Source organism: Cyprinodon tularosa, unplaced genomic scaffold (genome assembly GCF_016077235.1).
Source record: "Cyprinodon tularosa strain WSP-4 unplaced genomic scaffold, ASM1607723v1 ctg1258, whole genome shotgun sequence".
NCBI lineage: Eukaryota > Metazoa > Chordata > Actinopteri > Cyprinodontiformes > Cyprinodontidae > Cyprinodon > Cyprinodon tularosa.
Window position 1 is genome coordinate 4,286 of NW_024038068.1, and position 13,395 is coordinate 17,680.

A 13,395-nucleotide genomic window follows, 5' to 3' on the forward strand; every position below is an offset into this window, starting at 1 on the left:
AGTGTCCTCCCAGGTCTCCTCAGGCTTATCTGGACCCAGTCCTCTGATCACAATGTTGTTTCTCCTAGACTGATTCTCCAAGTAGTCTATTGTTTCATCACAGGCCTTGACAGACATGTCAGACTTAAAACTCTTCAGCTCCTTGTTCACTACTTCCAAATCAGTCTTTTGAATTTGTGTTTGCTTTTTTAAGTCATCAATGTCTTTCTGTGAGTAGTTTAAACTCACTTTAATTTCCTGCACCTCTCCCAGAAGTGAATCCACCCTTTTGTTCACAGAGTCCAGGATCATTTGACAGAAGCCACTGAAGGCCTTCTGCCTCTTCAACAGCTCCTCATAATGATCCTTTTGTTGCTCCAGCATAAGCTTAACTGCCTCCATTGTCACATATTCAGCTTCCTCTGTGTTGCTTACTTTGTTTCCACCCTTATTGCGAGTAGTGGTCATTCTGTAGCCTCCTTAGGAAGAAAATAAACTCACAGTAGCAGTAGCACCAGTAGCATAGAGCTCCTCCACAGCTCAGCTCAGGGTAGCAGCAGCAAACAGGTTCCTTCTGGCTGTGTTCAGTGAGAGCATCTTCCTCCTGAGGATGCACATGGCGACAGCAGAGAGAAACAACTGCTGGTGTTTAAGATTCATTGCTCATAAAAATAGAGTTGTGTCCTCTGAGAGCAACCAGAGGAGCTGCTGCTGACGGGTAGATGAACCGCGGCTGGCCTGAAGCCATCGCTGATCTCCCTCCTCATCAAACCGTCCTCCATGCGCCGCTCTTTCTGTCTTTAGTTTTTATTCGAGTGATGTAACACTGACTGTTTTTGGTGCCATCTGTCCAACCAGCTGTTTCTATGACGATCTCTGGCCGAGCTAATGCTAACGCCAGGCTACACTGTACAAGTTTTCCCCTTGTGGTGTAGCATCCAGGGGGATCGGCCTCTGACGACCCCATCAGGGATCAAAGGTCGGGAGAAAAACAGGTTTAAATGAATTCTTCTGTTTTTAGGCGGCATCAGAGCATCGGGCCAACGGCGTGAGAACAAACATCAGAACCTTTCATCTCCCAGTCTGAGCTGTAGCTGCGTGCGATCATTGAAAACATCGCCGGCTTTAGGAGGGGAGAACTTTTCAGACCGATACTAACTTTAAGCTAAGTCTGAATGTTAAACACAGGTGAAGCAGCTGTTTATCTTTAGGCTGTTTATAGCTTAGTGATTTAACCACCAGGTTTGCAGAGAACTATCTAAAGCTCTTTATCATTTCCTCTGAGAGAGGAAAAGGTAGGAGGGGCGCTAGGCTCCGCCCCCTCCCTTACTGACCCTCTGATCGCATGGAGTACGGTGCAGTGCTGATGTCACTGCGCATGCGCCGCAGTGAAACAAATGAATGTACCCTGAGCTGCTCAGCATCCCTCTGTGACGACAAAGAGTCTGATGCGCGGCGCGTGACGGTCAGACGGAACCACGTCCCGGTGGCAGTAGGTTCGGTACCGAGAGCGGAAACATGAGCTGCAACTGGGGCACCGAGCTGTGGGTAAGTGCGATGCTTCTCACCGGGACGGAACCGGGCGGCCACCGGTTGGCGCCTCTGTCTGCCATAGCAACACGGAGGGTGACGACAGCGTCTGGCTCTGCAGCATCATGGAGGATGCATCATCCATGCATCCATCATGTAGAGCCTCCCCATCACCTCCTCAGACCTCCTTATCTAAACCCCCAGAACCTGCTTCGGTCCGGACGTTTGGACCGAAAATGTCCGCTGCAGCAGGAACCTTTTCTAACCTGAACCTGCAGCTGTAGGCAGCCTGCAAGGCAAAACCCTGGGCGAAGCCTGCTCCAGGACTTCTAGTTAATACGAGGGTTCTGACCCAGCATGGGGGGTGGGGGGGTACCGGGCCTTTAGGGGGGGTGATACCGGGCCTTTGGGGGGGTGATATCAGAGCTTTGGGGGGGGTGATATCAGAGCTTTGGGGGGGTGGTACAGGGCCTTTAGGGGGGGTGATAACAGAGCTTTGGGGGGGGGTGATATCAGAGCTTTGGGGGGGTGGTACCGGACCTTTAGGGGGGGTGATAACAGAGCTTTGGGGGGGTGGTACAGGGCCTTTGGGGGGGGGTTACCAGAGCTTTGGGGGGGGGTGATATCAGAGCTTTGGGGGGGTGGTACCGGACCTTTAGGGGGGGTGATACCGGGCCTTTAGGGGGGGTGATACCGGGCCTTTGGGGGGGTGATATCAGAGCTTTGGGGGGGGTGATATCAGAGCTTTGGGGGGGTGGTACAGGGCCTTTAGGGGGGGTGATATCAGAGCTTTGGGGGGGTGGTACAGGGCCTTTAGGGGGGGTGATAACAGAGCTTTGGGGGGGTGGTACAGGGCCTTTAGGGGGGGTGATATCAGAGCTTTGGGGGGGTGGTACAGGGCCTTTAGGGGGGGTGATAACAGAGCTTTGGGGGGGTGGTACAGGGCCTTTGGGGGGGGGGTTACCAGAGCTTTGGGGGGGGGTGATATCAGAGCTTTGGGGGGGTGGTACCGGACCTTTAGGGGGGGTGATAACAGAGCTTTGGGGGGGTGGTACAGGGCCTTTGGGGGGGGGTTACCAGAGCTTTGGGGGGGGGTGATATCAGAGCTTTGGGGGGGGGTTACCAGAGCTTTGGGGGGGGGTGATATCAGAGCTTTGGGGGGGGGTGATACTTTACTACACTGGATTATAACTTCTACATTAATTTAGATCAAGTTGTTATTGTTTAAAGCAAAGTTCTGGTCCTGGACCCTAACTAATGGCTCCCTGGGCCCAGTGAGAATGTTCAGTTTCCAGATTTAAAGACTTTCTATCAACAGGTAGAAATGAGAGATGATTTAAATTGTTATTGATTTAACAGCTGCTGGTTCTAGATCTTTTTTTGAACTCTGGATCCTATGATTGGAGGAAAGACAGACATCTCAAAGACCCGAACCCAATGAATCCCAGTCCCAACCAAACCACCATGTTTCTGTGGTTTCAGGACCAGTTTGATAATCTCGAGAAGCATACCAGCTGGGGCATTGACTTCCTGGAAAGATACACCAAGTTTGTGAAAGAGCGAGCTGACATAGAGCTGAGCTACGCCAAGCAGATCCGGTAGGCTTGTCCCTCCTTGGACACCTACAGATGCCTCCTACCTGTCCCTTCTGTTCACCAACCCATCTGTCTGTCTGCAGGAGCCTCTCCAAAAAGTACCACCCAAAGCGGAGCAGAGAAGAGGAGAGCAGGTCAGTAGAGTATAACCCATAAAGAACAGGAAAATGAACCGAGCCACTGAGTCCCGCCACATGTTCACATCTCCATCTCTCACCTCAAAGCAGTCAGCTGAATGAAAGGGTGAAACGTCATCAGTGACGTCAGGCGATCCAGCTCCACCAACTGCTCGACTATAACTACCCTATTAAAGTTAAAGTGAGCATCGAAGCATCGGGTTGGAGCTACCACCAGTAATTTGTGTGGGAGTGTTGACCTAGTGGTTACAGCAGTGCCTTATGCTCTGAGAAGGTTGCAAGTACCCGGTTCGATCCCCACAGCCTCCACTCTGCATCCCTGAGCAGGACCATAACCCCACACTGCTCCCCGGGCGCCGCACAATGGCAGACCACTGCTCCTTAAGGGGAGGGGTTAAATATAGAGTTTACCCATCGTGGGACAATAAAGGGATTTGCATTTTTTCTATTTCCTGCAGCTACTTCAATTCAGTTCAGTTTATATCTAGAGCTCCAATTCCGTAAAAGTTTAAAAATAAACCACTGGACTTGGTTTCCAAGGTTTGAAGACGTTTCGCTTCCTCTCCAGGAAGCTTTCTCAATTCAAATGTCTGGATCCGCAGTGAGTTTGAGGTTTATATAGACAAGGCCTTGTATTGCTTGGAAACATGCAAATTGGTTTCCAAGGTTGGTTTCAAACCTTGGAAACCAAGTTCAGTGGATTGTTTTTAAACTTAATGACTGAGGATCTTCATCAGGATAGAGCTCCAATTAGCATCATGTAATCTCAAAGCACTTTACAGAGAAAATTAAACCAGATCATCTGGTCAGACTGGTTCAAAGTTTTCTATCTAAGGAAAACCAGCTGATTGCATCGACACATCGACTCACACAGCAATCCCTCACACTAAGCATGCTTGTTTTTTCTTCACATTCTATGCCGTATGTCAGCACAAGATCCAAAGTATGAAGATGAGAATGTGTGGGACTATTCACACTCTGAACAAAGCCAATAGTGTCTAAGATAGCATTAAAGGCTGCTCTTAAGCTATCGCCTTCAATGTCAGCATGGATGTTAAAATCTCCCACTATGATGACCCTGTCAGTATTTAATACCAAATCAGAAAGGAACTCTGAAAACTCATCTAAAAATTCAGAGTAAGGACCTGGTGGACGATACAAAGTTACAAAAAGAAGAGGTTTTCTGGCTTTGAAATTTGGATCAGGGAAATTAAGGGTTAAATGATCAAAGAGTTGTAGGTATTAACTGTTTTGGGAGTAATCAGTAAGTCAGACTGGAAGATTGTTGCTACTCCTCCTCCTCGCCCAGAACTTCTGGGGATGTGAAAATTTAAATAGCTTGAAGGAGTTGCCTCATTTATGCTCACATAATCCTCTTGCTGCAGCCAGGTTTCTGTAAGGCAAAACAAGTCAATGTGATTATCACAAATCAAGTCATTAACTAGCAGACTTTTAGAGGAAAGAGATCTTATGTTAAACAGACCACATTTAATCGTTTTAACTTTTTCCCCAATTGGAGTTATTTTAATTAGATTATCATTATTTTAATTAGTTGCAGACCGGGCTGTGGAGGACAATGTTTGCTGTCTAACCATAAAGACGGCTGTTTTCTCTGTGTCTCTGGTCCCTTTAGGTACACATGGTGTTTGGCGTTTGCAGCAACTCTGCAGCAGCTGAATGAAATGGCAGCTCAGAGGGAGGATTTGGCTGACAACCTTCACACACAGATTGTCTGCGAACTGATGAAGTATACCCAGGAACTGAAGGCCGAGAGGAAAACAGTGAGTCAGGAAAGACAGACGCCATTCTAACCCCAAAGACTGATGCAGACTAGATCTGAGCCCACACTAACAGGCTAACACAGGAACTAGTTTTCCCAAATATGTTTCTGTTGTTTCACCAGTGGCTAGAGCAGTTTGAACTGAAGGACAGAGCAGCTAGTGATGGCATCAGAGGAGAATCAGATACTCAGCCAGAGTCTCATCGACATTTAAAGTCTAAAGGCGGTCAGAACAAGCAACCGCCCTAAATCTGGGACAGAATAACCACACAGCCAGCCATCACCTTTATCTAAAGATGTTATAATAAAGCCTTGAATTTAACATTTTTGATTGGGATTAATAAAGTATTTCTTAACTGAGTTAACTGAAATAGTTTTTAAATTGTTTGCAATTAAACTCTGGTCCAAAGACTATAACTTCTGTTTTGTCTGCATTCAGAAGCAGAAAGTTAAGAGTCATCCAGGTTTTTATGTCTTCAGACATGCCTGTAATCTATGTAATGGGTTAGCTTCATCTGGATTATAGACAGATATAGCTGGGTATCATCAGCATAACAGTGGAAATTAATCCCATGCTGTCTAATAATTCTACCAATTGGGAGCATGTATAAAGTAAAGAGAATTGGTCCTAGCACTGATCCCTGTGGTACTCCACAGGTAACCTTTGAGCGTGTTGAAGATCTATCATTAACATGAACAAACTGAATTCAATCAGACAGATAAGATTTAAACCAGTCTAGATCTGTTCCTTTAATTCCAACAAAATATTCAAGTCTTTCTAAAAGAATATTATGGTCAACTGGATCAAATGCATCAGCTGTCTGATCTACTTTCTATAGTTCTAGTGAGGACGCAGGCAGCAGCGTCTGGATCAGCTGTCTGATCTACTTTCTATAGTTCTAGTGAGGACGCAGGCAGCAGCGTCTGGATCAGCTGTCTGATCTACTTTCTATAGTTCTAGTTAGGACGCAGGCAGCAGCGTCTGGATCAGCTGTCTGATCTACTTTCTATAGTTCTAGTGAGGACGCAGGCAGCAGCGTCTGGATCAGCTGTCTGATCTACTTTCTATAGTTCTAGTGAGGACGCAGGCGGCAGCGTCTGGATCAGCTGTCTGATCTACTTTCTATAGTTCTAGTGAGGACGCAGGCAGCAGCGTCTGGATCAGCTGTCTGATCTACTTTCTATAGTTCTAGTGAGGACGCAGGCAGCAGCGTCTGGATCAGCTGTCTGATCTACTTTCTATAGTTCTAGTGAGGACGCAGGCAGCAGCGTCTGGATCAGCTGTCTGATCTACTTTCTATAGTTCTAGTGAGGACGCAGGCAGCAGCGTCTGGATCAGCTGTCTGATCTACTTTCTATAGTTCTAGTGAGGACGCAGGCGGCAGCGTCTGGATCAGCTGTCTGATCTACTTTCTATAGTTCTAGTGAGGACGCAGGCGGCAGCGTCTGGATCAGCTGTCTGATCTACTTTCTATAGTTCTAGTGAGGACGCAGGCAGCAGCGTCTGGATCAGCTGTCTGATCTACTTTCTATAGTTCTAGTGAGGACGCAGGCAGCAGCGTCTGGATCAGCTGTCTGATCTACTTTCTATAGTTCTAGTGAGGACACAGGCAGCAGCGTCTGGATCAGCTGTCTGATCTACTTTCTATAGTTCTAGTGAGGACGCAGGCAGCAGCGTCTGGATCAGCTGTCTGATCTACTTTCTATAGTTCTAGTGAGGACGCAGGCAGCAGCGTCTGGATCAGCTGTCTGATCTACTTTCTATAGTTCTAGTGAGGACGCAGGCGGCAGCGTCTGGATCAGCTGTCTGATCTACTTTCTATAGTTCTAGTGAGGACGCAGGCAGCGGCGTCTGGATCAGCTGTCTGATCTACTTTCTATAGTTCTAGTGAGGCATAGAAGGTCCACTGTGTTTCTGTCTCTATGAGCCTCTGAAGCTTCGGGTCTGAGTCCAGATCTAGAGCCTGATTGCTGCTTTCTAGCAGGATTAGCTGAAGCTAGGTACTAACTGTGAAATGTTCTTCCTTTGGTCCAGAAACAAAGACCTCCGGATCCGGACTGTGTCTGGATCATTTTAGGATAATTTATAGAGTTAATGGAATAGTTTTCCATCTTACCTTTATGTCCATTTCTCTGTCCAATTAACTTTTTCTTCTTTCAGCATTTCCAAGATGGCCGCCGTGCTCAGCAGCACATAGAAAGCTCTTGGAAGCAGTTAGAATCTGTGAGTACCGACCACTTTCTTTTTACTGACCCAACTCACCACCACTGGACCCTCCTGCCATTAATATTATGCCTCCATCCTTAAGCTGAACAGAAAGGACTGCTCTTTGTCTCTTTGATAAATATTATTTTACCTTTCACAACCACTTTGCACACAAATCATCACAAATGATTGTTGAACTAGAACACAATCAGCTAGATAACTAGGAAAAAAAACCCAGTAAAACATTAATAACTTGGACAAAAATCAAAGCAAAATCAATGTTGAGAAGATTAAACACAAAAACTTCTCCATCCCATAAGTTGCTGGAGTCTCTGAAAATCCTCGTTTGATCAGGTCCAGATCAAAAGAGGATTTTCTCTAAACCCAAAATCCCAGAATATTTCAAACAAAACAGATCCTTAAACAGAGACTAGAGCAATCTTAAGACCAAACCCCAAGACCTAATCTGAGCGGAGTGTCTGCAGTTCAATGCAGTGAGGAATGCTCTGATCTTTATATTGGAGAAACCAAACAACCTCTCCACAGACGCATCGCTCAATTTTAGCAATATCCCTCAGATGAAAGAAGGAAATTCTAGAAACCTCTTTGATGTGGGATTTAAATGACAGGTCCTGATCAAAAATAACACCAAGATTTTTTACTTTATTATCTGAAATCAGTTTAATCCCGTCCAAATGAAGTGACTGGCTAATCAGCTTCTTTTGCAGAGACTCTGGTCCAAAGACTATAACTTCTGTTTTGTCTGCATTCAGAAGCAGAAAGTTAAGAGTCATCCAGGTTTTTATGTCTTCAAGACATGCCTGTAATCTATGTAATGGGTTAGCTTCATCTGGATTATAGACAGATATAGCTGGGTATCATCAGCATAACAGTGGAAATTAATCCCATGCTGTCTAATGTAAATTACCCTTATAATGTAAATACGCGTGGATGTTATGTTATTTTTACTTTTTTCTTATCTTATTGTGTTGTGACTGTCACTATGTGTGAAGCTGCTGCTACACTGCAATTTCCCAGCTTGGGATAAATAAAGTACATCTATCTATCTATCTATAATAACTCTACCAATTGGGAGCATGTATAAAGTAAAGAGAATTGGTCCTAGCACTGATCCCTGTGGTACTCCACAGGTAACCTTTGAGCATGTTGAAGATCTATCATTAATGTGAACAAACTGAATTCTATCAGATAGATCAGATTTAAACCAGTCTAGTGCTGTTCCTTTAATTCCAACAAAATATTCAAGTCTTTCTAAAAGAATATTATGATCAACTGTATCAAATGCAGCACTAAGATCCAACAGGACGAGCACAGATACAAGTCCATTATCTGAGGCCATGAGAATATCATTAGTGACTTTCACCAGAGCTGTTTCAGTGCTATGATGAGCTCTAAAGCCAGACTGAAACTCTTCAAAAAGTTCATTATGGTGGAAGTGATCGCACACTTGTTTGGCAACTACTTTCTCAAGAATTTTAGATCAGAAAGGAAGATTGGATATAGGTCTATAATTGACCAAGTCATCTGGGTCAAGAGACGGTTTCTTAAGCAGAGGTTTAATTCCAGCAACCTTAAAAGCTTTAGGTACATATCTCTGTAACAGAGATAGATTAATCACATCTAGAATGGAGGAGGAGATCAAAGGGAATACCTCCTTAAATAACCTGGTTGGAACTGGATCTAACATCCAAGTTGAAGGCTTAGATGAAGACAATAATTTTGCTAATTCAGAAAGTTCAACTGGATCAAAGCAGTCTAAACCCGGTTCAGATTCCATGACTACCTCAGGTACAATCGTGGATAGAGGAGTGCTTATGATCTTATTTTTAATAAGATCAATCTTATTTATAAAGAATCCCATAAAATCATTGCTGCTAAGAGCAGGTGGAATGGACGGTTCAACAGAGCTATGGCTCTGGGTGAGTTTGGCAACTGTATTAAAAAGAAATCTAGGATTATTCTTATTCTCCTCTATTAATGAGGAGAAGTATGCTGCTCTTGCTTTACAAAGGGTCCTCTTATACAGCAGTAAACCATTTTTCCAGACTAGGAAGGACTCCCGCAGGCCTGTGGAGCGATATTTTCTCTCCAGTTTCCTAGCATTTTGCTTCAAAGTACGCAGCTCTGCATTAAACCAAGGAGCCAGCTTTCTATTTTTAACCGTTTTCATTTTCAAAGGAGCTGCGTTGTCTAAGGCAGTACGCAGAGAACTAGCAACCCCATCAACAAAATCATCAACCTGTGAAGGGGAATAAGCTAAGCTTTTGCACTCTGCAGCACTGCTCAGCGACACAGAGAGAGAAAGTGAAGCAGATTCTTTAAAATGTATAACTGCACTATCTGATAATGATCTACTAAAATTGAACCTTCTTTTGGGGGAGGAGAACTCTGTTAAAGTAATCCTGAAGGTTATTAGAAAGTGGTCAGAGAGGACAGGGTTGTGAGGAAATACTGTTATTTCTTCACATTCTATGCCGTATGTCAGCACAAGATCCAAAGTATGAAGATGAGAATGTGTGGGACTATTCACATATTGAACAAAGCCAATAGTGTCTAAGATAGCATTAAAGGCTGCTCTTAAGCTATCGCCTTCAATGTCAGCATGGATGTTAAAATCTCCCACTATGATGACCCTGTCAGTATTTAATACCAAATCAGAAAGGAACTCTGAAAACTCATCTAAACATTCAGAGTAAGGACCTGGTGGATGATACAAAGTTACAGAAAGAAGAGGTTTTCTGGCTTTGGATAAGGGAAACTGTCATGGTTTTTAGGTGCTTGGCCCAAATGCAGAACTAACACAGGAGGCAAGAGCAGTTTCAGATGTTTATTAAACAAACAGCAAGGAACACGGAAACTGGAAGCTGAGGATCGCTAGAGTAAACAGGTTAGGCGGGACTTGATCAATCTGTGGTGAGAGCAAAACTTAGACACGTCTGGGAGATCGGGAGAACGAGTGAGAGGGAATGTTAATGAAAGCTATCACCGGATGATGGAACCGGGCCGGGGGGAGTGGAGAGGCGGACTCAGTGGGGAACCTCTTCGAGATGTTGTCAGGTGACTGAGTGACAGGTGGGCAGCTGATGAAAGTCCATGAGGAGGGCCCCGAGCAGCAGGGGCCGAGGAGGGATATGGGGGGAGCTGATGGAACCAGAGGGACTTGGTAGGGTCTACAGCCCGGCTTGGTACCACCAGGAGAGCTGGAGGGATTGTTCGGAGGAGCATCCAGAACAGTCAGAACATGAGATCTTCCACTGACGACGTCTGAGCATGAGGGACAGCTGGAAAGGTTTTCCATAATGAGAAGCGACCTGCGAAACACAGGAGACTTGAGTTAGTGCAGGAAAAGGTAAGCTGTCAGAGACAGAGGCCTGCAAGCATACCAACAAGGTTAACACTCTGGCGTCCATCAGCTGTCCGAGAGCTGCTTATGTGGCGGGGCCGCACGCCACTGAACGAGCCACAGATGTACCACACCCACCTGTCAGCTCCAGCCACCTGCAGAGAAGAGAGAAAAAGGCAGAGCCTGCAGAGTCCTGACAGAAATTAAGGGTTAAATGATCAAAGAGTTGTAGGTATTAACTGTTTTGGGAGTAATCAGTAGGTCAGACTGGAAGATTGTTGCTACTCCTCCTCCTCGCCCAGAACTTCTGGGGATGTGAAAATTTTTAAATAATAAAACCAGTTACAGAGATGTTAAAAATGCATTAAACTGTGATGAGGCTTAAAATGGACTGGATCAGCTTAGCTGGCCCCAGGAGGTCCGGTCCGGTCCAGCTGAAATAAAGGAAAGGTTAGAGCTGAGGTAGCAGGGAGCTAACAATGCTAGCCAGTCCAATGTCTCTTCAGACACAGATGGTAAGGCCACATTGGTTGGTCAGTCGGCTCAGTGAGCATTAGCCTTATTCGGGTCAGAACCATTAGCTGTTTGACCAGAAAGCTTATTTCTAATAAAACATAAACACAGCTAGCTATTCTACACAGGTCACCCAAGCAGAGCACTTATCAAGCATCAGATGGAAAAGAGGAATGTTGTTTGGGCTCGGTGGAGTGGAAGAGGCTTTCTGCCCCGTCTTCGGTCCAGTCTGTTCGTCCAACAGCAGCTTTCAAAGACATTTGGATTAATCAGATGCAATAAGAGGCAACTTTGCAGGGGTTCATTTATAACTCACAGAAGCCTTAGACGGTACATCTCCCTTTAGCTACGCCTGTCCAGGCAGCCCAGGCAGCGGGTCAAGCAGGTGATGGTCTTATAGCATGGGTCAGTGGCTCCTAAAAGCGGGTTCACAAAACGCTGCATTCAACTCTGTTTGAATCGCAGGAAAAGACGCCATCGGCTCCCTCTGAATCGCAGGAAAGGTAGTCTGACTCTGTTCAGTAAGCACAGAGCTCTCCACAGGGATTTGGTTGCTACTTAGCGTAGCTTTCAGCTGAGAGCCGGCGCATGTCTAGCCTTACGCGGCCACTGTCAACAGGAAGTAGAATATAAATCAGAGGGAGTCGCAATGACATTTGATCTCAGCACCAGAGGTTAAGGAAAGCCCTCCACACTGGTTCCTTTCAGACCTCATCAACATTTAAACTGGTTCTTTAAAACAGTCTGAGCTCCAAAATGTGAGATTGTTGTTATTTTTTTCCTGTTTAGAGTAAACGGCGATTTGAGCGCGACTGCAAGGAGGCGGAGCGAGCTCAACACATCTCAGACAGAATCGAGCTGGACAAGGCGGACGGAGAAAAGGTTCTACACCCTGAGACACCAGAACATTTGGTCAGCAGGAGAAGCTGAGTTATACAGCAAAGCTAGATCACCATCATTTACCTGTAACTCACCTGCATCAGCTAGCAATGCACCGTTTCACAGCTTCTCTGCTGCCAGTTAGCTCACAGTCGCTCCATAGCAACCAAGCACTTTGATTTACGGTTGTTATTTCTGTTGAACTGATTAAGTCTCTGTTCTCTTCTCAGCGCTGCTCTCTGAAGGTACGTCTGTTTTTAGAAATATCTCACTTTTTTTCTAGAAAGAGATTACCTGGCATGTGGCCAAAGCTAACCTGTGATGTTTTTGTCGTGACCGTTTTCAGGCTCGCCAAACAGCTCAGCAGAAACAACAGGCTGCTGAGGAATCCAGGAAAGATTATGTCACCATTTTAAACCAGTTTAACAAGGACCAGCACCAGCACTACCGCACTCTGGTACCAGTCATCTACCAGGTAAAGCCCACCTCTAAAGGCCATAGTGGGCAAACCAAGCTCCATATGGCTGGCCCAACATCAGCCCCACGGGAGACAGTTTCACGTGCCCCTCATGGAGAGTCTTCTGAGAGGAGCTATTGGAGAGCATCCTTCTAAAGCAATGATCACGGTTAATATCAGCAACAACGTTGGTCCCCAAATCATGGTTTAAAGCCTAAAAGCTTTATAATCACTTGCAGCCTCTACGGACTGCAGCAGGAAGTGCTTGACGGCGGGCCGGCTGCAGAGAGCCAGCATACTGTTTTAGTAGCATCATCATCCTGATGGACCGGCTGCACGTGTTTTCAGATGGACTTTCTAACCTCACCATTGTGTGGCTCCCGGGGAGCAGTGTGGGGTTAAGGGTCTTACTCAGGGACCCAGAGTGGACACTATAGGAGTGGGGCTCGAACTCAGAACCTCTGGGATCCAAGCTCTATGCCGTGACCAGTAGGCGGCCACTCCTCCTTTGGTGACAGATCCTTCTAGATCTGTGTTGATTCTCTGATAACAGATCCAAGTCTTAAAGATTGTGATCTCTGATTATAGATCAGTTAGTATCAGATCCTTCCTCAACAAGCATTCAAACTTTAATCCATAATCCAGGGATTGAATAAGTTGTCAACAGATGAGGTGTAGAGCGTTTGGTAAATAACTGAATGATTGTTTTTCAGCGTATTCAGGACATGGAGGAGCGGCGCATTGAACGAATCGCTGAAGCGATGCGTTTATCTGCTGAGTCGGAAAGGAAAGTGCTTCCTGTGGCAAGTCGCTGCCTGGACGCCATGATGGACGCTGCTGAAAGCATTCAGCCGAGGAAAGTAAGTGTTTATTTTAACTATTTGTTTCTGTTCATCGGTTTTTTAACAATTATTTTGATATTGCATCAGAATTTACTTTTTCCTTTTTTCATTTC

General features: G+C 45.6%; 1 protein-coding gene across 2 annotated transcripts in view; it reads left to right on the forward strand.

The window, feature by feature from the left end:
• The first annotated feature begins 1,349 nt into the window (after nt 1-1,349).
• The window catches only part of LOC119777638 (formin-binding protein 1-like), a 35,234-nt gene continuing 23,188 nt past the window's right edge, over nt 1,350-13,395 (forward strand). Inside the window, exons 1-9 of one of the 2 annotated variants that reach the window (XM_038276602.1) lie at nt 1,350-1,527; nt 2,992-3,107; nt 3,188-3,238; nt 4,875-5,022; nt 7,183-7,245; nt 11,894-11,986; nt 12,214-12,228; nt 12,330-12,458; nt 13,154-13,300. In XM_038276602.1, coding sequence (XP_038132530.1) covers nt 1,498-1,527; nt 2,992-3,107; nt 3,188-3,238; nt 4,875-5,022; nt 7,183-7,245; nt 11,894-11,986; nt 12,214-12,228; nt 12,330-12,458; nt 13,154-13,300 — 792 coding nt within the window. In that variant the 5' untranslated portion in view covers nt 1,350-1,497. Of the gene's footprint in view, nt 1,528-2,931; nt 3,108-3,187; nt 3,239-4,874; nt 5,023-7,182; nt 7,246-11,893; nt 11,987-12,213; nt 12,229-12,329; nt 12,459-13,153; nt 13,301-13,395 lie in introns of those variants that run through there. The other variant, XM_038276601.1, reaches the window with a different exon arrangement.